The sequence below is a fragment of the Lindgomyces ingoldianus genome, assembly GCF_010093535.1.
Source record: "Lindgomyces ingoldianus strain ATCC 200398 unplaced genomic scaffold BDR25scaffold_8, whole genome shotgun sequence".
Taxonomy (NCBI): domain Eukaryota; kingdom Fungi; phylum Ascomycota; class Dothideomycetes; order Pleosporales; family Lindgomycetaceae; genus Lindgomyces; species Lindgomyces ingoldianus.
In genome coordinates this window covers 71,286-91,727 of record NW_022985169.1, presented here as the reverse complement: position 1 = coordinate 91,727, position 20,442 = coordinate 71,286, and the positions used below count along the sequence as shown (strand labels likewise).

Below are 20,442 nucleotides of genomic sequence, written 5' to 3'. Positions count from 1 at the left end.
CGATCTTCGCAGTATTTATGTAAGAAACGTTAAACATAGGAGGTTTCTTCACCACCTGGTCCGGAAAAAAGTCCTATAGCAAGCCGGCGTTGTCTCAAATCCTCTTCGTTCCAGAGGTTGGTTCTTCTTATGACGCCTATTGCTGGCTTTTCCCAGGTTATTCCTCTTGTAAAAGGGGAGAATGTTGAAATCACCACATGCTCCTATAAGATTCATTCTGGCTTTTCCACTTCCCTGTGCGGAGATTCCGCTCAACATCGCTGATCCAGGTTACGTAGTCCTTTGGTGACGCTTCTATTAGCTCTCAGCAGACTCCAACTGCGGCGCTGGCACACCTGCCCTCGACATGCAAATCATCATTTTCATTTTGCACCCCTAAACCCCGTCAATTAGAAGCATCCCTACCGTGTCCACGTCACACAACCCACCTCAGAGTCCCTGCCTCCACCCTGTAGCTGTCGGGCACCTAGGTGACCTGCTTGTCCTCCAAGCGTACCCATTCACCGAGCGTCTATAGCTCCTTGACAAGAGGGCGTTTTGAGCACCATGTTGACCTCCGATAGTTCTCGAGAAGCGAGTAGAGGTTAATAAACGCACAAAGCAGAGAAAATTCAGTGTAAAGTTCCTTTGACGGCAGTTTCAGTTCGCCTAGCCTAGTACATCAAACATAAGGGTGCTCGTTCACCAAAAAGTGGCAAGGGTCAACTGATTCTTACACACCTCCCCTATGCACCCTACCCAACACCATCTCAATACGGATCCCCATTGAACATCGGAATGACAGTAATGGCTTTCACTCTTGGCTGAAATGGCCTACAAGTCCCTGCTTCCGCTTCCAGGATCCTCCCAATAGGCTGCTCTTTACACGCCTCATCTGGATACGCGATCAGCTCCCACGCGCCCTCTCCCATCCATTTCAGGACTTCAAACTGAAAGTGATCCGGCTGATTCAACGATAGTATCTGGCAATGGATAGGTCCCCCAAACCAGAAAGGCTCGTCGAAGTGCCAGTACGTTCGCTTATTCTCGCACGAGGGCGAAATGGTTTTGCACCAGTCCTGAGTTGAATTTTTGGAATCTGGGCAGGTGGCAATTCCATTGACGGCGTACTCGAAATCAACGGGAATGGGATAGCTGGACGAGGTGCTGGGAGGTTTGGGTGCGCCGTTGATGTCGGAGAGGAGGTGGCCATTGTAGACACTGATGTGCTCATCTAGCCTTAATGTTAGCGGTTACGAATGTCTATGATTCAAGAGGTAAGAACGAACCGAGACTGAGTGTAGTGTTTATCAGCCGGCCAGCATGGGATTTGCATTGGCAGTTCAGGCTCCCGTCTATGAGCTTACACTCGTAGCACGATAGCCACCATTGACCCCTAGGTTGCATTAGACTCCAATTACCTACACCTAGGGATAGGAGGATCTGGCTTACTTGGGGTCCCACTCGAGATTACCGTCATTGTTTGTGATCTTGTTATCTAACCACACAGCGCTTTGGATCCGGGTGGTGGAATCAGTGCCCGTGAGGCAATCTGCAATTAACCATTGTGCTCGTATCAAAAAGTTAATGCATTGGCTACCAATTGGGCCCGCTATTGCGCTTTGAGGGAATGTTGACGGAGCGGCGTACACAGAGGATAAGGAAGCGAGCGACGTTAGGACTAAGATGTGCTTCATCATTGTATGTAGAAGGTTAGACTTGAAGCTATTGTTGCCAAAGGAAAGGAGTGTCGAGGATAAGCCCGCAATTTATGTCGAGCAAAATATCATTCCCGCTCCTATGGTGAGGTCTCAGGCGGTTTCTAATCTATGAAATCCTACAAACTTCGGATATGTAGCCTCCTCTGGAGCAAGTATTTGAATTGAGTTCTCGCACGGACAGCTACCAATGATGCATGTGAGATCTCGTAGCATAGCGCGATGTTATTGGCCTAATAGTCCCCGCTGATGGGCTGCATACCGTCCCGTACAGGCAAAGTGGGGGTGTGTGTATTTATCCGTGGAGCGTCACGTGTTCGATATCTTGAGAATATATTGCGGTCCCAAATCCGCAAGACATGGGAGGTCGTATGAGACGAAAAGGATTCGCGGTCGAACCAGATATTTGTCAACGGGAACGTTGGGGCCTGCCTGTTAGATGCTCAAAGGATCTGGTTCATAGTAAGTGGCGCAAAATCAATAGAAAATTCGGATCTTTAATCTTCAACGTAAGCACATATACGGTGTTGTAGATCCTTTGCAAAAATTCACGACTAATTAGTGGCAGAGTCGAAGAACCCTTGAAAAATCAATGATGTACATAAACTCAGCGCGTTGAAAATCCCTGTCTCATCTTTGAGGATCATCTATGAATACCGAAATATTTTGATGCGTGGACATTTTGCGCGGTCAATTTTGTGGCATAAATACTCTTCATTTGAAAATAATTCTCATCACTTATCTGTTCTAAGAATACATCGTTCTTTCTGACTCTTCTCTTCTTCGCAATCTCGTACCTTGGATTCGGCCCTGTCAATTTTAGGGCGTAATGGCTTTGTTGATCTCTCCCTATGTTGATCTCGCCCTATGTTGACCTAGTACTCATACTAAAGCGAATTGTAGAAGCACTTTACAACTTCCTCTCTGCGCCAATGCACTGGGGAGAGTCAACAGCTTTGGGTATCTATAATCTGAGTACCGGGAGAGCTTCAGCTAGCTTTCGCTCAATGCTTGATCCGCCCGATCACGAATTGTTCACCTCTTTTTCTTGAGGTTGGCACCCTACCATTGTTGTCGTCGATCTCCAAGAAATGGAAGAGCTTGTAACTAAACATCTCCATGACGCCAACCGAACGCCTCTCATATACGACTGCTTTGGCGTGCTGGCCCCAAATGCAACGATAGGCATGCCAACGAGTCATACTTGCAAACAGCAACGTCGACTTTGAGACTGTATTCTATCGCCCACTTTTTAACGTGAAGCCGCTGCAATACGTTTCCATGAGACCGTTATTCCGCTTCTAAATTAAGGCCACCACAAAGTCGATTTACTTCCTTTGAGCATCTGATAGTTAGATCATTGAAAAAATCGGGTAAATTCTGATCGAAATATTACCAAGTCTCACCTTCCGAGAACGCGACAGCTTAGTATACATCCACAGGCCTCCTTTGCACCAGCGTAAACCACTGGCATAAATCACCAGCACACGCGGCCTACATGCAGCACCAAATCACCAATCCAAATGAGCACCAAGCACCAGCAAAAACTTTCCCAGAACCTCAAAATTATCGGCTTCTGAACACCCGATTTCCTTCTCCACGTCCCAGTACTACGTTCAGCATCCTGCATCCTACAACTACAGCTACACCTTAATCTCCTACACCCTCTATTCTATCCATTCCTCACACCATGCTCTTCTGCCCTCTCTTCAAACGCCGCCCAACCCCTCGCAGCCATAGTATAATCATCGACACCCAAAATAACCCGTTCCTCCAAACTTACCGCTGTGAATGGTGCAAAAAGGGCACGCCATGGACAGAAACTACAGCAAATGCGCTAAGTGCTACCAGAAGTCCCTGCGAAAGACATTTATCTCAACTGATGAAAATGCGGACAGATGTGGGTAAAGGGATACTGTAATTATCATGTCTTCTGCGTCTTGGTTTCTTGTCCAACTTTGAAGGGTGGCTAATTATGGCGTGCAACGCCACCTCGCGCCATGGAAAGGGGGGAAGGGGCCTCAATCAACCTTATCCATTACCACTATTCATAATTCAAACTTCCTAGATATCTTCACAATGGTTTTTATTAATCCTTATCCCATTCCTATAAACAACTACAACCCCATCCCCTGCTTAGAACTACTTCCTAGACCTTGCCACTAATCTCGCGCCCTTAATGCCCTTCTAGAAACCCAAAGTCAAAACTCCGCCAAGTCTCAGGGAGGTTGTAGAGCGAGCATCTCCACGCCTAGAGAAAGTGCTGCCCAAATTGTTCCAAGAAATATTTAATGGAGATATGGATACTACAAATGTATCGATTGTTACAAGTCCTTGCTGCATAGTATGATTGCGATTAGGCGGGTTACGTATTGAATTGAATTATGGACGATGAATTTGGAGTAGGTGGCGGAATCCTCACATGGCGAAGGCGCCACGGATTTGAATACGTAGACGTAGGTGATCACTCTCTTTCGAGGGCTATTGTTGTCAGTACAATTCTGCGATGCGCTGGACAGGATTCTTATCTCTTACTCTGGCTCTTCTTCAACGATGCGTGTCAAAGGACACGGCGTAGGAGTGTGCTTTCTCGAGCGATAGAGCATTATCTTCCTGCAACACGGATACTCGCCGATGTGTCTCGGAATCGGGCGTCCCTTTTTACCAGTTCTATTTTGCTTACCATTCTACCATCCCTTCAGCCTACACCTCCATCCCCAACAGCATTTCCATGCTCCTCTAACAATTCCTGTGGAACCATCTCGCCCCTCTCATCTCCCCAAACCGCCTTGTTCAGCCTCTTAATCTCGGTATCCAACTTTTGCCTCTCAATCATCAACCTCTTAATCCTAATTTTCATCCCCTCTTTTTCCATATGGCTCAGCGCCCTACTCGCCTCCTCCACACCCTGTGACTCTGTTATCATATCCTGCACCTGTCCCTGTTCCTCGCCCGAAGAATCAGGGGTGATCGGATCTGACAAAAGAGGCAGAGAACCAAGGTTCGCTATCACGGGGGCGAGATTCGACATATTGATATTGAGCGGAAGATTCAAATTCCCGATCCCACTGAGCTGATTCGCCAGAATCGGATCGAGGAGACCATCACCCTGGCCCTGCATTCCTTGGATCTGACTCCCACTCCCATGTTTCTCTCTAACATGTTCCTCCAACCCCAACAACGTCGCAAACCCCTTACTTTTCTTCCTCCTCCAACATCCCTTATCTGGACAACTATACACCTTGTCACTATGATCATGACTCTTCAACCCATGCACACTCCGCCTATGTTCCATCAACGTCTTTATATCCGGAAACGCGGGCGCATTGCAACCCTTAAAATTACATGTCGTGTAATTCTTATACTTATCCATCTGCTTCTTAACCTCCGAGATATCCTGCCCCGGATACGCTTTCTTGAGCGCGCCATTGAGAATGTTTTGGACCTCCTGACGCGACAAATATAAACCCCCGGCATCTTTTAATGCATCTTTTTCAGGGTCGCCGGCTGCAGAAGTGTCTCGCAGGAATGCGAGAATGCCTCCAGCTTCCCAGGACTTGAAAAAATCATCCAGCACAAGGTTCCGCACGCCGGTATTCCGCTTAATCGAATCAATATGTTCGAGGGTATGCGAATGGCCCTCGCCCATGCGTTCCACAACCCTACGACCATCGGGATACAGCGTCAGCCTAAACTTTGCCTTGCATGTCCCGCCTTCGCGCCTTTGCCGGGGTCGTGAGTGCTCGTGAATCACCGGCGGTGGGAAATTGGTCTTGCGGTTTAGTCGACAGCCGCCGTAGATCTTAGCGATGCCGGTGGAGGAGGACGGGTGCGGTTTCTGATGCACGCACCAGACATTATCGATGTATGGCCAGAAGCGGTCCCAGACGGCGGGCGTGAGTTGCACGGGGGTGTCAAGTGCGAAGAGGAGTGCGCGGTGGGTGGCGATGTCAGTGGGGATGTTGTTGAGGGGTGAGACGGCGCCGGCCGCGGGTTGAGAGCGGAAATGTTGGGCTGGGGGGGATTGCGGAGGATTGCGGGATAGGGTGGGGTTGGAGGCGGGCTGAATTGGGACGCTCATCTTGGATGGTGGGAAGTTAGTGGGAAGTGGGCTACTGGGATGGGAGCTGACGCGGGCATGGGAGTCGAGACATTCACAATGGAGAGTGGCAGTTGATGGTGGGATAAAGTTTCGAGGTTAGAGCTTGACGTCTGGGACTGCTAAACGACGGAAGGAACTTGGCACTGGAGCTTGGGCCAACAAACTCCATGGAAGCATGCGGGGTGAAGGGTGATATCACGCCCTGGGAGAAAAAAAAAAAAAAAAAAAAGAAAAACCCCAGAATGAGCACTCAGCCAGATATTCCCGCTTTCAATCCCCCTCAAGCCTGTGTATTTGCTACATACAACCTACCCCTCACCATGTCAGAGCGCTACACCAAAGCCATCTCGGCCATCGACGCCGCACACGCCCTCGACCCAAACAAAATCACCATCTCTGGGAAAGAAATCCCCTATGAACTCCACTACGCCCAAAAATGCACTGAATACCTCGCAAAACGCGCTCCAGAGGCCTCCGAGCCCCTCCGTCTCGCAATCCGCGCCCAGCACTTCCGCCGCTGGGAGGTACCCCGCGATTCCTACCCCATGACGCGCGTTGGCTATCATGCATGGCGGACATACCTCAAACAGCGACAAGCACAACTAGTGCAATCCATCTGCGATGAGTGCGAGTACCCGATAGATTTCAGCAACAGGGTTCGTGCGTTGATCCGGAAGGAGGACTTGAAGCAGGACGAGGAAACGCAGGTATTGGAGGATGTGGCGTGTCTGGTATTCCTGGATGACCAGTTTGAGAAATTTGAGAAGGAGCACGACGAGGAGAAGATCATTGCGATATTAAAGAAGACGTGGGGGAAGATGACGGAGAAGGGACATGAGTTGGCGTTGCAGATACCCATGAGTGGGAGACCACAGGAGGTGTTGCAGAAAGCGCTTGCCGGGTGAAAATATTTCATTTGAAAATACTACTATACATTAAGAGTACTTCTGGGCAAGTGCCCCTCCTCGAAGTTCAGATATCATTGATTCAACCGGCTTCTAGATTTGTTGTGGTAGTGAAAGTGGTGTTGGCCTCAGTCAACGCGGAATTACGCTCCGCCTTCCCTCTTCGCGTACTCCTCCTCGATCCTCTCCTCATACAGCCTCTCTGCCTCAAGTTCCGCGTCAGTCTTCTGTTGATGGTTCGTCGACGCTACACCCTGTGTAGATTGGTTGGATACTTCATGGGCCGTCTGGGCGGTTGCTGAAGTTGTGGTTTGAGTCGCCGAGGATTCCGTCGACGCGGATGGAAGTGGGACCGGCATGTTTGAGAGTGTTCGGAGTGCGTGGTGCGTAGAGGTACAAATTGTCCAAATAGAAAACAATTGCTTAACTTGTGTTGTGTTCTCAGTTCCGAAGCGCCCCTGCCTAGTCTTATATATGTTGGCTACCTTGGTGGCGGGGCTGCGTCATTGCTAACATGTGGCGCTGCAAGTGTGGCGCTTGCACAAATTATCGCAACTCGATTTTCCGACTTTGCCCGACGTAGCCAACACTCGCATGGACTGTCACCCGAAGATTCTCGAAGATACCGTTCGTTTCTTGGAGGTCAAGCCCGAAAAAGACGTTCAAGGCATTGGCGTGTGGTGACGCACAATGTAGTTCGGAAATGGTGATGCCAAGAGAAGTGCGGGTCAACCGGCAAGGAGTCCGGCACTAGTCTACATTCGATTAGAGGCACTTCAGGACATTCAGCGCAACCGCGTGGAAGCCCATGATATTGCTCCAAGGATTGGACACAATATTAATTTGGGTCCGCTTCACACCGACAATGAGTACCGGGATCCCTCCAACAACTTCTGGCTTGAGGTCTTTGCTAACGCCTGAACGGCTGTTGTCAATTTTCAAATTGGGAATACCATGGCCCAAGGACGTACAACTGAATGGCCAAGTCTGGGCAGAAAAACCCGATGAATCAACCTGGCGGCTAGAATGTTGGGATGCTCTCGTTGCTATTAGCAAATTAGGCCTTAACAGCGTGCCGGACATGATGTCATTTCTCCCCGACCCGTCCAGCGATGACTTCCCTGAACAGGCTCTAGGTATAATGCTGCTACTCGACCAGGCGCCGAGGCTGGTTTGCGAAGGGCTTGATGAGAGATGGCGCAACGACTATTTCGACCATTTAGCATTAAAATTTGCCAGACAACTCCACATGCTTCCTCGCGACCAAGGGATTGAGACGAAAGATCGCTGGATAACTCGAAGCGGGTACACCTTTGAGCATTGGACCGCGCTACGCATCTTCATTGCCGCGCCGTTTGCTCATGCAGAAAACATGGAGTGCCAAGATATCCAGTCTTCCATGGCCCGCGAGCTCCGCCGCGAAACCGCGGACCACTACAACGCTACGGACCAGTACCACGCCAAGGATCCACACTTGCGTGATTCGCGAGACACACTTGCTTTCGCGAGGATCGCGGGAACTGGGGGAGCAGATAGTGATGAAGTTAAGGATCACGTCTTTTGGTATTGCTGGATCATGGATGCGCATCCGCCTATTATTCGTGTATTTGGACGCTATCCATATCGGAATGCAGCGGTGGGGCGGGAGAGTACGGAGGAGGAGAAGAAATTCCTGGAGAAGACGCAGCACTTTGGCGAGCTTTCTGATAAAGAGGCGGCGAACAAAATTATGAAGGATGTTAAGGAGGGTCAATGGACTCCTCTTGGGGGTTAAATTAAGGGTTGTAGAGGGCAGAAAATCTAGTCTTGGACGATAAGGCTCGATGCAGGAGAGTCGGCCAGCTTGGCCGAGCTCCGCTCCCACAAGCGTGGAAGCGAAGGCATGTATTTCGGAATGAAATGCCTTACCGACCTTGGGCTTGACTTCACACAATACACAACCTCTCCCATAACTCATGCCCCCTGCAAGGTTACAGTTGTTCAAGGCGTAAAATTGAGCCTTCTAATGCTGCAGCCGGGCAGGAATCGGATTTCGCCGAGATAAAAGGCCTTGAGAGCCTTGTTGCTCACTTCACATGCAAGCTGGGCAGGCTGTGCAGGCTGTGCAACCCAAGTCTGCTTGTCATTGGGCGGCGCAAACGGTCTCCATCAGCATACCACTGACCAGATGCCTTCCAGACTTTTTAGGAGCTGTTTCTTCACCGAGAAACTTCCTGCAAGTGACATGGGACAAGCGTTCCAATGGATGCACAATATCATAAATGGGGTTGGACTTTCTATGACCTTATACTCAGACACTCCAAGCCCGTGATATCGTTGTTGCAACTGATCAGAGAGGGAACCAGTTGTCATTAGCAAAGTCTGCCATTGCAGCCCATCGTAAAGCCATCAGATTTATAATAACCTTTCACTTTAGTTTCTTTGAGGAAAAGTAGCAACCGCTTGCGTCTAATGAGCTAGAGAAGAGACATCGGGACATGCGCTAGAAGGATCGATCTTGACACTGAAGAGTAACTTTGCAGACCCAGGGTAGAAAACGCCCCGCTTGCCACAATCATGATGTGGCTTATTCATTGTGGGGAATGTAAATTTGAAGTGTTCCATGATTACCATAAGGTTCCTAGGTATGCTATTTCTTCACACACTTAGCAACGAGACGCAAACGGCAACCAAGAAGATGCGACATACCAGGACTCGTAGGCGCGACTCTAGGGAAATCAACGAAGCCACGCAGGCGGCCGGGAGAAGGTTAAGAAGGCTCGCGATGCTGCCTGGGAACTCAATATCGGATGTATTCGGATCGACAGCATCAACAAATGGACATCCCAGAGCATACGGAAGCGACCAACTCCATTTATCAATGGTATGCGCAACCATGAGTCTGGTTTGCATACTTGCGTGATCTAGATAAGACTGGACTTGGTCCTTGCAGGTAGTTCCGCAGAGAGTGGACTTTGCAAGACCTGATCGCTCCATCCAAATTTTTCTTCTACAACAAGCTCTAGACCTATTGCGATAGTAATGATGGGTATGGAATAGGAGAGATTTCCGACGGTTCCTGGGATCTCGGCGGCCTAATCGCCCGAATTTCAGAAATTGACAAAGATCTTCTCGGAAGAAATGACAGCCTTCGAATCAAACGCGATAAAACGCCAAAGATCTAGACGACAAGATGCACAAGCAACGACATACGCATGCGGTGCACGGTACAGTCTCATAAGATATTGACTGATTGATTGTATCCTGCGCCGTTTCAGCCGCGATCTCAGCAGCTATCCCTGGCTGGCAGGGTTGATAGATAGCAGACGCCTTGCGGGAACGTTACACGTCGCTGATCCTCACTTGCCTAAGATTTGTATCTACTCTACAAATCTGATGGCTCCAGTAGCTAGCTATGTGGATGGCCCGAAGGTTAGGTTGTTTAGGAAGGTTGCCGAGCACCTGCTAGCGAAGGTCCTTACGGATCCTACAGCGGATGTGGTCGACCGTTTGCTACGTCTCTCTATACCATCATCGCGGGCTGGTGATCTAATATTCTTTTGTCGAGGAAGTCATTTAGAGTAAAATTTCCCACAAGTAGTGCTCTTATAAAGCAGTATCCAGATAGATTATATACATTTAGTCAATTTAGCAACGTTGGCTTGTGGGTAGATTACATGTAAGATTAACGCTTTGATCTCTAACCCGGTATGTGGGGATGATCACATAACAGGCCCTGGACCCCTGATCCGTACTAGTTTGGCCAGCACGACAGATTTTTCCTCTTGTGCTAGTCACACTTATACAAATGAGTAACCCCCGCTGCGGGCAATCCTCTACTACTAACAACACTATGCTACTAGTAATCTTGCGAGCGAATTGCCCGCATTACAGTAGTGACAGCAACGTCCTGCAATAAATTCCAAAAACATAGATTATAAATCGCCTAACCCTCCCTATCCTGAGCTGTTCCAGGGGGCCCACATCCGGACCTTGGCCCTGCTTCTTGCATCATGGCCTTGTTCACGGCCCTATTTTCAAGCTTATGGCCAGCCGCACTGAGAGCCCAGTCAAAAAGAGAGGCCAGTCAAATTAAGACGTCAAACGTTGAGCGAGGCCAGTCGAGCAGGAGGCCAGCCAAAAAGGGAGGTTAGTTAAAAAGAAGGTTAGCCACTAGTTCGAGTGGCCTCCTGTGTACTCAGCTATCGCAGTGAGCCGCCGCTATTTATCCTAAGGCTATATTTGTCCTGGGCACCAGTTATCCTCAGAGGCTACTAGTGCTACACACAATGAGACATATTCAGCGCTGATACTTTCAGTGCCACATCCTTAATCCCTATTTTGGACTTTACGATCTTCATTGCGACAGTCTTTCGGGATCCGTGGGCAGCGTTGACTTACTGTGCTTGCCGGCAAATTGCGAAACCTCCACGACCGAGCTACTTCTCCATTTGGTACTGTAGCCCAGCAGGGTCACACACCGGCGCGGGAGGTGAGTCGGCGTAGGTCGTCAGCATTTTGGGTCTAGTGTTGAGCCTGTGTTGTTTGCTGTCTTGAACGTCTGCTGGACGCTCGCGCAGGCTGAAGGTTTGGCCGCACTCGAACAAGGAGTCTTCCGGTAATAGAGGTAGTTACCCTGGGTCGAGCCTATTACCTCCGCGGTGCTGCTCTATAGCTTCTTGAAGGTCGAACAACTGAAGATTCAGGCCCTACTTGCATGCGGTTGCAGTGGTGACATGTACTAGACGTATGCCGTTAGCGTAGACGCCACATGTTGCGATCAAATGCTCCTTGTCTGTTGCATGTGGCATTGGCTCACGTGATTCTGAACCATATGAGCTAGTCCTAACGAAGAATTAGCGCGGCGCCTGGATCTGGAGGTACGTGCAACGAATCACTATGCGGTACCAGCTACACGTGTCTTTATCCGCATATATGGATCCGTATTTTCTTCTGCTGTGCTTGGTGGGAAGTTAACCTTTTACCACTTCTGAGCCAATTCATGGCACGGACAGATAGCGCGAGGAACTTTCGCTCGCTCGTGTGATCTGAAATACAATATCCCATACCGTGCAGTGTTCGGTGAACAGAAAGGTACATATGAAAGTTGAATTACAAATGTTAGGCGGACTTCCTTGGTCCTTCCTCGTCTTTCCTACTCTTTCAAATTTCTTCAAAACGGGTTGTCCAAATTTCCACCTCCTCGACTCGCACAACCTTCGTCTTATGCCAGAACTTGTAGCCGACATAGAACCTAACAAACATAGGAAGGAGGATATTAGCAATCACGAACTTTGAGATGGGAATGTATTGAAGAAACATGTGTTATCTGTCGGGGCATGCAATCGATATTACATCGCTCCTCGGACCCTCGTTGCACAATACACGACTTCCCTGATAACTCATGCCTCCTGCAAGGCAACAGACACCAAAGTACCTTGGAACGAGAGGTCATCACACCCTGTCCCTGAGCGTTAAGGGCGTGTAGGAATCGAAATTGTACTAGCTCAATGACGCTTCATAAGGGGTTCTAGATGAGGAAGGAATACGATGCAGATAAACATGTTGGTGAATACAGACGCGGCCCAAAGAATGCCATGTTTATCTGTCTTGCCCTCACTTGCATTTACTCTCCGATAATTCTTAATGAAGTGACACCCACGTGCGAAACCTCTCTAAGCTCTCAGATCAAGTGTTTCGTTCGAGCTCAGAATGACCACGTCTAGTTACCTATCTCAACTCCGCGTTTTCATTTGCCACAAAATCATTGTAGAGCGTCTGCTTAGGCTGAACTGCTGTTGAGGGAGCTGTGCTTCGGATGACTGCAGCAACCGAAGCAGCGTGAGTAGCTGGCTTATACAACGTCAGCTCGCTGCTTGTTGCTGCAGCATTCCCCATATCACTCAGCATCGAAGTGAGATCAATCGAAGAGAGCGTCTCCTTAGCCAACCATCAGCTCAAATCTTCCCATTTTAGTATAGATTAAAACCTACCGAGCCACTCCAGAAATACGAGCATACTGAGTATCCTAAAATATTCGACTCCGCCGCCGTTGTTCGCTTACACGATATATTCCCATTGTACTGACACTCTGAGACAAGCGAGTAGATTGGGGGCTGGCATATGCAAGAAACGTAGGACATGCTCGACATAGGCAGGTATGTCTGCGAACATTTGTTTGTTTCGTAGTCGCCGCTGACGCAGCTCTGATGTAGCCTTTGGCAAGCATTAAAATCATAGGTTGCGGTCAGGGAGGTCACAGGGGGTGTAGTGAAGGAAGTGGCGACACGTGAGTCGCATGTTTCATGCCAGTGTTCGACGCGGTAGTCGAATTGGGAGTCGAACATATGAGATTCGAGGCACCGCCGTACATCGTCTTGACACCTGAGAAAATTAACAAAGGGCAGAAGGTATTGGATGAGGGGGTATAGGCATTCTCCAGCCTTGTGATACTAAGATGTTGACTTACGCGAAGATCGATGAAAGCATCTCCTGAGTACAGTAGCAGTCTAGTTTCTCATTTTCAGTTTTCTTCGCGCTGCATTCGTCTTCTTTGTCCGTCATAGCTATGCACCCGGAGAGTTCTTTCAGATGCGACGACGGTAGGCAAAACTCAGCTGGTGGCACAATGCCTGAGTTCGCGACCTGCCAAAGTGCCCCAAGGACTAACAAGTGAATAACTCGAATCATACTGAGCTAGATTCGACTGTCTGGATTTCAGAGAGAAAGGGTCGAGAAGGCGAAGAGGGGTACGTGGACAGTGGAGAAGTCTTCCTATTTTTCTTTTGACACAGCCTCGTTAATTACAACGCCACTATCGCTTGCAGCAAGTTCCTATGGACGGAAAACGCCTTTGGCGTCCTTGAGGGCGTCTATACCACCACTTGCGTGTTGATAGCATATTAGCAGACATTTCAGGTCCCTCGGCGTTTTTCTGAGGTCGTGGCAACCTGAAACCCTTCGGCTTTTTCAGTGAGATAAGATTCTACTCTTTCGACTAAACTCTATATCGAGACGATGAACCCCAACATGCCAGGTCCTATATCGAGAACGCAAACTGCACCGCTAGATGGTACTCTTGCTGTACCACTTTTGCGGCAAGTCTCGGCCGCCAGCTCATTTGGCCCATCGTCACAAACGTCCGCCAGTAGCAGCATACCATTACTCCAAGACCTCGCGTCGAATAACCATGCGATTCCAGCCACCATTCAAAGCGGATGCGCTGACGGAAACTCCAGCCCGGGGAACACACAAACATTATCTTCCCACGTACCAACAACTCTAAACACTCTGGATGGGACTCAAAGTCATCGAAATGGGATTGGACCAAATCCTTTATCATCGCCAACTACCAACCAATCTATCATTGTCCCGCGCAACAAAGACTTCAAGGAATGGCGTTCATGGAAGATCCACTGGCTGTACATGGCCCTCCTCCTTCTCATTGTCATCTTCTTCATCATCACAATCTCCACCCTGACTGTTATCTCCCGTCGAGACTCCGGCTTCGCCAGAGAAAGCCAACCTCCCGGCTTCCTCCAGCGTAACCCGGAACTGCGGAAAGCTATCTGGGAACAAGGCATTTTCTATACTGCGATTCCGGCTTTTATTATGACTATTTACCGGACGATGTGGGATGCTAGCGTGATGGCGTTCGCTGATCGGCAGCCGTATGTGGATCTTTTGAAGCAGGGTGGAAGGTCCCCAAGACGAACAATATTGCTTGATTATAAGATGGAGCCTATATTATATAGGTGGATAATTGCCTTCCGGAATAAGCACTTTCTGCCGTCGGCTTGCATGCTTTCTTCGCTGGTGCTGTCGTTCGGCATAGTACCACTGACGTCGTTCCTCTTTAGGATGGATTCTTCGCTATCAAACTCAACCTTCCCACTATCGATTGACACGTATTACAATGGGACTATCGAACCACAGATTCCGGCCTTTAGGAACGAGCCAAGCGTCCGAATGGCACTAGATACTGCTGCAGGTTTACATCTGCATAATCTGAGCTTACCACCACGCACTGACGGGACCTTTGCCTTCCCACAGTTTACCCCACGAGTCGATTTAGGAATTAGCAACATTCGCCTTAAAATTGCAGCCTATGGCGTCAATGGTGACTGCATAGAAATCCCCGAGTCGGAGTATGAGAAAAAAACCCAAAGACTGGGCAGCTCAACAATCTCAATTCAGGTCAGTGCTATCGACCGCATGTGCGCTATATCAAACGCAATCAACATTCGAACGAACCCATGGAGCCCGGATATTTTCATGACGTCTTGGTATACGCCGACTTGTAGCACGGCAGCCTTGACCCGCTTGAGCGTTTTGGCCGCACGCTACGACAAAGCCTCGCAAACCATACAAACCCTTTCTTTGCTGTCGTGCAAAACTTCTTACTTTGTCAGCTCTGGAGAGTTAGTAGCAAGTTCGGGACCTGGAATGGGTTACAGCTCGCTGAGTTTTGAAGAAGACCGCGAGAACCGGGCGGAACTGGACTGGCTCCAGATTTACCCTTTGAGGAATTTCCTAGAGAAGGAGGTACACAATCTGAGATATTTCGACGGAGGGGAGACAATTGATGGGAATGAATTCGTCAAGTATGTTTACCGCATGGCGCAACAGGCCAGTCCGGACGAGCCGATGCGGCCGGAAGCTCTCGTCAACTCGACGCAGATCCTATTCGAAACCGTGTACGCGGTCTTCGCTAGTATCTACTCGTTCAAAGACCGCAACACCCCTCTCAATGAAACTGGCATCTATATGATTGAGGAGAAGCGGTTGTTCGTAGTGCCTGTCGTCGCTTACGTTTTGCTCGGGGTACTTGGTACTACCCAGCGTTCCCAACCGTACGTAATACGTTTCAACTCGCTGTTTTTTAGGCTGTAACTTCTTAGTTTGTTAGTACGTTTTAATGTAAAGGGAGAATTTAAATCCACTTACAGGGCGTAACTGTTACAGCTTACAATCCTCCTACGTTTTAACAGCTTATAAGATGTTATAGCATATACAGTCTACTAAGTCCCTTATTTTACTGTAAATATAACTCTGCTAGAGCTAGTTTTTCTGCAGTTAAAAAGCCTTAATTATTAAGCTAAAAAGCTTATTTTTATTATAAGTAATAATTCTTCTACTTTTAAAAAAGAACCTCTTATAATTACAGCTTATAAAAAAGATAGATAAGAAGTTAAAAGTAATTTTATATAGTATAAAGTAAAAAAGTTGTCTAACTTATTTCTACTAAGTAAAAGAGTTAGTAAATAAAAGGCTGTTATTATTAGCTATAGTAACATCTTTATAGTAGCTGTTATAGTACTACTGCAACTCTGTTGTTTTCTACTACTTTTTATATAAGCAGCTGCTAGTAAGGAGGCTTATGTTAATAAAAAAAGTTTTTTTAAAGCTCTTATTATAATAGTTGCTACTAGGTAACTTGTGTTGTGTAGGCTTTTAAGTAACATTATTATTATTAGCCTTAGCCTTAGCCTTTGCATTAATATACTTTTAAAAAATAGCCTTTATTAAAGCTTTAGCTTTTTTATGCTATATAAAGTGCTTTCTTTAATAGTCCTTAAACTAAATAAGATAAAGTTAAGAGTTTAAGATTATTACTATATAGTAATAAAATATAGGTAGCTTAATAATAAACTTTTTCTAGTATGTAAGCAACTTTTTTATACTAAATGCTACACTAGATTTAAGGTAGTAATTATTACTCTTACCTTTAAGTTTATTGCCTATACATAGGAGCTTAGTATAGAGGTGTTGTAGGTTAATAATAGACATCTAGAAAGAGCTATAAAAGCTGTTACCCTTAAAGTGTTTTATTATAAAGTAAAAGACTTTAAAAAACTTATAAAAGTAATTAACCTTTTTTTATTTATTTTTAGTAATAACCTTAGTAAAAGTAGAGTTACTAAAGATAGTAAAGTTTATAAAGTTATTATTAGTGCTTCTTTACTTATGTATAAACTTAGTAATAGTGTCCTTAAGCTTAAAACAGCAGAGGAGCATAAGATAAACGCTGTGCTAGCGTACACTGCTGTCTTGTATAAGATTAAGCGTCCTAAAGCTCTAGAGAGAGTTGTTATTGTTAAAAGCAGCCTAAAAAGTTATAAAGGCCTTTTATTATTTATATAATGCTAGCACTATGTTTATAAAATTATAAAGTTTTTTAATAACTTTATAGCAGTAATAGAGGTTAAATTGTTTTTAAAGAGCTACTTAAGTAAGCTTTACTTTAAAAGTGCTTATCTCTTTACTATAAATAACTGCTTTTACTACTAGCTAGATTATATAGCCAGCGCAGCATATACAGTGCTTAAAGGTAAGGGGCATATTAAGATGTTAGGTAAGGGCAAAAATAGTCTTATTATTATTATTTAATATATTATTAGCTACTAAATAATAAAATTTTAACATAATTTTAAAGTTATTAATAACTTTAATAATCTTTAGCGCTTAATTTGCTCTAGTATAGTTGCTGTATAAGTTATAGAAGCTAATTAAGATGTTGTAGTATTAGTAGTTAACATCTACATAGTATTATTAGTTAGTGTTTAGTTTAATAAGAAATACTAAAACACTAAACTAATAAGCTAAAGTACACCTACTAATAAAGTGTAATACTACACTTAGAAAGGAGAGGTAGTTTAAAGAAGTTTATATATTAACACTTAACATAATTTTACTTTAAGCTATTTTTAGCATTATTTAAATCTCCTGCTTCTGCTGCGTATATCTCTGCTACATGTAGGACAAATATGTAGTGTTAGACGCTAAGAAGGTAGCAAGAAGATTAGCTTTATTTTAAGTAATAATGCTCTAAAGTTTTACTAATAATGCTATATAAAAAAAAATATTATAAAGTATTACTTAGTTAATAACTACTACTTATAAAGCTTCTTTTTACTAAACACTATAAAAGATAATATATAACAAGCTTATAACTTTATAAGCTGCTTTAAATAAACTTAAGGGGATTCTTAGCCTGTTAAGTAAAAGAGCGCCTTTACTTCCTTTACTAACATTTATTTAGTGCTCCTTTTTAAGGTAGTAGATAATATAAGTATAACTGTTAACTTTTTTTACTTCTTTATAATTACCCTTAGTGTAGCACCTTCTGTAGAGCTACAACTTTATCCTAAAGGCGTTTCTTTTATTATTATACACTAAATTAGCTTTATAAAGCTATATCTAGAATAACTAATAATTACTATATAATTAGCTTTTATGCTTTACTTAGTATTTAAGCTTTTTTAGCCTTAACTTTTTATTTTTTATCTAAACATTGTTCTACTTAATAGTAAATAATACTTTATTATTAAAAGTAAGGTTGTTTAGGTACTTTTTTATAAAAGCTAAAAGACTATTAGATAGTGTGCTATTATAAAAAAAGACTAAAGACTCTAATAATAAAGACCTTAATTAGGCAAGTTAATAAGAACTAGCGTAATAAGTAACTCTAGTTTAGTAAAAAAAGCTAGCTTAAAAGAATTCTTAGAATAAGGCTGTACACCTGCTACACTAGAGGAACTAGGACATCTAGCTTATAATAAGTAAGTTTATAAGTAATTATAATTCTTAACTAAAATTATAGGATCCTACGCCTTAATCCCCTTCTCTGCTAGCTTTTTAATTATTATACAAACTACAGAGTTTTTACTTAATTATTACTCTAAAAACATAACTTTAAACACCTTTCTAACGCGTCCTTATAGCTGTCTAATAAGACCTTATATTACTAGGAAATATTGTCTCTCTAAGACGTATTACAGTCTGTAATGGGAGCTGGCTCCTACGTACGTTACAGCTCACACTCCTCCTACGTTTCAACGGCTCACGTGACTGCTACGTTCACGTATCTACGAGTCGTAGTACGTACGGTTGGGAACGCTGGTACTACCGCTATCCTCAATGGATGCTTGTTTTATTCTGCGAGAGAGGAGTCTATGCTTAAAGAAGAGCCGTTCGGTCTTATGAGTTATGCTGGCATCCTGTACAAGAGCGATATCAATTTGGCTCTGATGAATGAGATAGTTAGTGCTGTCCATGATCCTGGTAGAGCAAGAGAAACAGGGAAGAAAATGTACAACATGGACGAGGTCACATGGTTCTATGACAAATTAGTTGGTCGAATTACCTTCAGAGGCCAGCTTGCGATGCAGAAGCTTAACGCGAACAGTGTTGTCACAAACTAACCAAAATACCTAAGCTCTAGAGCAGTTTTCGGTATCGGTAAGCGGAACACCTGCAAGTGGTGCCTAGAGCTTTAACTCTACCCTAGTTAGGTAATAACTATACTAAAAGAAGTAGTTTTGGGTGCTAAGAACACGAATAGAGGTAGCGAGCCTAGTCGCCCACCTATCCCTTTGATATACTACGTAACATTAAAGAAACGTTTGAAAACCTCTGCCCCGCCTACTTTGAATGCTCCCTATCAGCGAAGTGTCCATGCTGTTGTCGCATCACCCAATCCTTCATACAAACGCAACAGCCACCCCATTGCCGCTATAGTGTGTAGCCAGAACCTGAGCCGACAATCCCATTGCCGCCGTCAGCTCAGCAAAATCCATGAACGCAAAGTGAAGAGGAGAGAGGCGCTGGGCCAGGCCTTTGGAGGGGTGCCCAATAGATCCAAAAGCGCACGCGTGGAGGGAGTAGCCACTAAAGAAGTGCTCACCCCTGACTACTAGCAAACCTTCCGTACCGCCCATTTATAAAGTTAGTAGTTTAGTACCACTACGTTTAATGTTTTGTATTAGAATAATTGTTATATATTTTTAATACCTTTCTAGTAGTTATACTTAATAAAGTTGTTAACGTAGTTTTTACTAATAGGCTTTTTATTACACGTTTATAGTATTTTATTAGCTATATAAATGTCACGGTTATGTTACAGCTATCCAACCCCTGAGTACCCCGGGCTTGGCACGGGGTATATAGGCTCTTCGGCCTCCATACCTCTGCCTCTGACCCTAAGGTTTACTCTCTCGTTACACCCCCTATCCTGCATTCCCTCTCTGTGCCTCGTGCTTCCTGCTCGATACCTCTCACAATAATTTACGTATTGCAAAACGGATATCCACCACTAGTTTAATACCTCCGAGGAGCTGCAGCCACAAACGCAGACGCGGTGGTATTATTACATAATTTTCTAGGTTCCAACCAAGAGGGCACCGCATAGGCTCCGCAGTGCTGTGGTGTTTCCAGAACCCTCTCACTCGCTATATAGTTGCGTGCAAAATTGTCACCACCCCTGAATCACTGTTCCAGATTCTCGAAGCCATTTTATCGCACGGATCTACTCTAGATCTAGTTTAGCATCCATCATTGCAATGGGTTGTGCCCCAGGCCGTACTTCTTAATCAAGTATGGCCCTCACATTACAGTACAGTTTCTCGCCACATCGGACTTTCTCCTCCCCACATCCCGGCTCGGTTTCTAGACAATTTGGGCTTCTCCCTTTGTTTCAACCACACCGACTTTCACTCCGTATTGACGCTCATGCTGTACTTTTTATGATATAGATGGTGAATTCACATAGCCCCTTCCTTCTACCACCACCATATAGCACCGCACCATAGTAGAAGCGCTTCTCGACTGCATTAGCTAAGAACATAATTGTGAAAAGACTTGAAGCTTTACAAACACAAAATATGTGATTCATTTAGGCAAGCACAGTGTTTTGTAACGCGTATCCTAACTACCTTCCCTTGCTCTAAAGGCAGTTGCTGTTTTACCTTAAATGTTGCTA

The 20,442-nt window shown here is 45.5% G+C and overlaps 9 protein-coding genes across 9 annotated transcripts; 5 read left to right on the top strand and 4 right to left on the bottom strand.

Moving 5' to 3' along the window:
• Positions 1 to 655: 655 nt before the first annotated feature.
• BDR25DRAFT_340930 (uncharacterized protein) lies at positions 656 to 1,703 on the bottom strand. Its single transcript, XM_033693554.1, has 3 exons — positions 1,432 to 1,703; positions 1,269 to 1,375; positions 656 to 1,213 (listed from the first exon to the last, which is right to left on the bottom strand). Exons 1-3 carry the CDS (start codon positions 1,677 to 1,679, stop codon positions 750 to 752), a joined length of 819 nt encoding a protein of 272 aa, XP_033550392.1. The 5' UTR covers positions 1,680 to 1,703; the 3' UTR covers positions 656 to 749.
• Positions 1,704 to 4,244: 2,541 nt separating this feature from the next.
• Positions 4,245 to 5,886, bottom strand: BDR25DRAFT_123822 (uncharacterized protein). Its single transcript, XM_033683740.1, has one exon. The coding sequence runs from the start codon at positions 5,776 to 5,778 to the stop codon at positions 4,396 to 4,398; it is 1,383 nt and encodes a 460-aa protein (XP_033550391.1). The 5' UTR covers positions 5,779 to 5,886; the 3' UTR covers positions 4,245 to 4,395.
• Positions 5,887 to 6,119: 233 nt separating this feature from the next.
• On the top strand, positions 6,120 to 6,704 carry BDR25DRAFT_323381 (uncharacterized protein; the record flags this gene model as incomplete). The annotated part of the gene is made up of 1 exon (XM_033692098.1): positions 6,120 to 6,704. The coding sequence occupies one exon, from the start codon at positions 6,120 to 6,122 to the stop codon at positions 6,702 to 6,704; it is 585 nt and encodes a 194-aa protein (XP_033550390.1).
• Positions 6,705 to 6,776: 72 nt separating this feature from the next.
• Positions 6,777 to 7,205, bottom strand: BDR25DRAFT_123816 (uncharacterized protein). Its single transcript, XM_033683739.1, has one exon. It carries the CDS (start codon positions 7,061 to 7,063, stop codon positions 6,848 to 6,850), a length of 216 nt encoding a protein of 71 aa, XP_033550389.1. The 5' UTR covers positions 7,064 to 7,205; the 3' UTR covers positions 6,777 to 6,847.
• A 354-nt stretch (positions 7,206 to 7,559) lies between these two features.
• On the top strand, positions 7,560 to 8,540 carry BDR25DRAFT_301799 (uncharacterized protein). Its single transcript, XM_033689652.1, has one exon. It carries the CDS (start codon positions 7,570 to 7,572, stop codon positions 8,476 to 8,478), a length of 909 nt encoding a protein of 302 aa, XP_033550388.1. The 5' UTR covers positions 7,560 to 7,569; the 3' UTR covers positions 8,479 to 8,540.
• A 1,358-nt stretch (positions 8,541 to 9,898) lies between these two features.
• On the top strand, positions 9,899 to 11,981 carry BDR25DRAFT_352043 (uncharacterized protein; the record flags this gene model as incomplete). Its single annotated transcript, XM_033694959.1, has 15 exons — positions 9,899 to 9,903; positions 9,962 to 10,254; positions 10,327 to 10,347; positions 10,417 to 10,476; positions 10,578 to 10,590; positions 10,659 to 10,769; positions 10,800 to 10,832; positions 10,886 to 10,927; positions 10,988 to 11,179; positions 11,212 to 11,301; positions 11,359 to 11,414; positions 11,448 to 11,487; positions 11,527 to 11,648; positions 11,703 to 11,777; positions 11,809 to 11,981. The coding sequence occupies 15 exons, from the start codon at positions 9,899 to 9,901 to the stop codon at positions 11,979 to 11,981; spliced, it is 1,326 nt and encodes a 441-aa protein (XP_033550387.1).
• A 674-nt stretch (positions 11,982 to 12,655) lies between these two features.
• On the bottom strand, positions 12,656 to 13,247 carry BDR25DRAFT_217272 (uncharacterized protein; the record flags this gene model as incomplete). Its single annotated transcript, XM_033684902.1, has 2 exons — positions 12,656 to 13,067; positions 13,153 to 13,247. 2 exons carry the CDS (start codon positions 13,245 to 13,247, stop codon positions 12,656 to 12,658), a joined length of 507 nt encoding a protein of 168 aa, XP_033550386.1.
• A 465-nt stretch (positions 13,248 to 13,712) lies between these two features.
• Positions 13,713 to 15,638, top strand: BDR25DRAFT_386341 (uncharacterized protein; the record flags this gene model as incomplete). The annotated part of the gene is made up of 3 exons (XM_033697996.1): positions 13,713 to 14,353; positions 14,438 to 15,535; positions 15,632 to 15,638. 3 exons carry the CDS (start codon positions 13,713 to 13,715, stop codon positions 15,636 to 15,638), a joined length of 1,746 nt encoding a protein of 581 aa, XP_033550385.1.
• Positions 15,639 to 18,469: 2,831 nt separating this feature from the next.
• On the top strand, positions 18,470 to 20,379 carry BDR25DRAFT_352040 (uncharacterized protein; the record flags this gene model as incomplete). Its single annotated transcript, XM_033694958.1, has 11 exons — positions 18,470 to 18,869; positions 18,912 to 18,942; positions 19,027 to 19,336; positions 19,382 to 19,391; positions 19,604 to 19,752; positions 19,781 to 19,821; positions 19,882 to 19,924; positions 19,962 to 20,003; positions 20,040 to 20,197; positions 20,233 to 20,271; positions 20,328 to 20,379. The coding sequence occupies 11 exons, from the start codon at positions 18,470 to 18,472 to the stop codon at positions 20,377 to 20,379; spliced, it is 1,275 nt and encodes a 424-aa protein (XP_033550384.1).
• Positions 20,380 to 20,442: the final 63 nt, after the last annotated feature.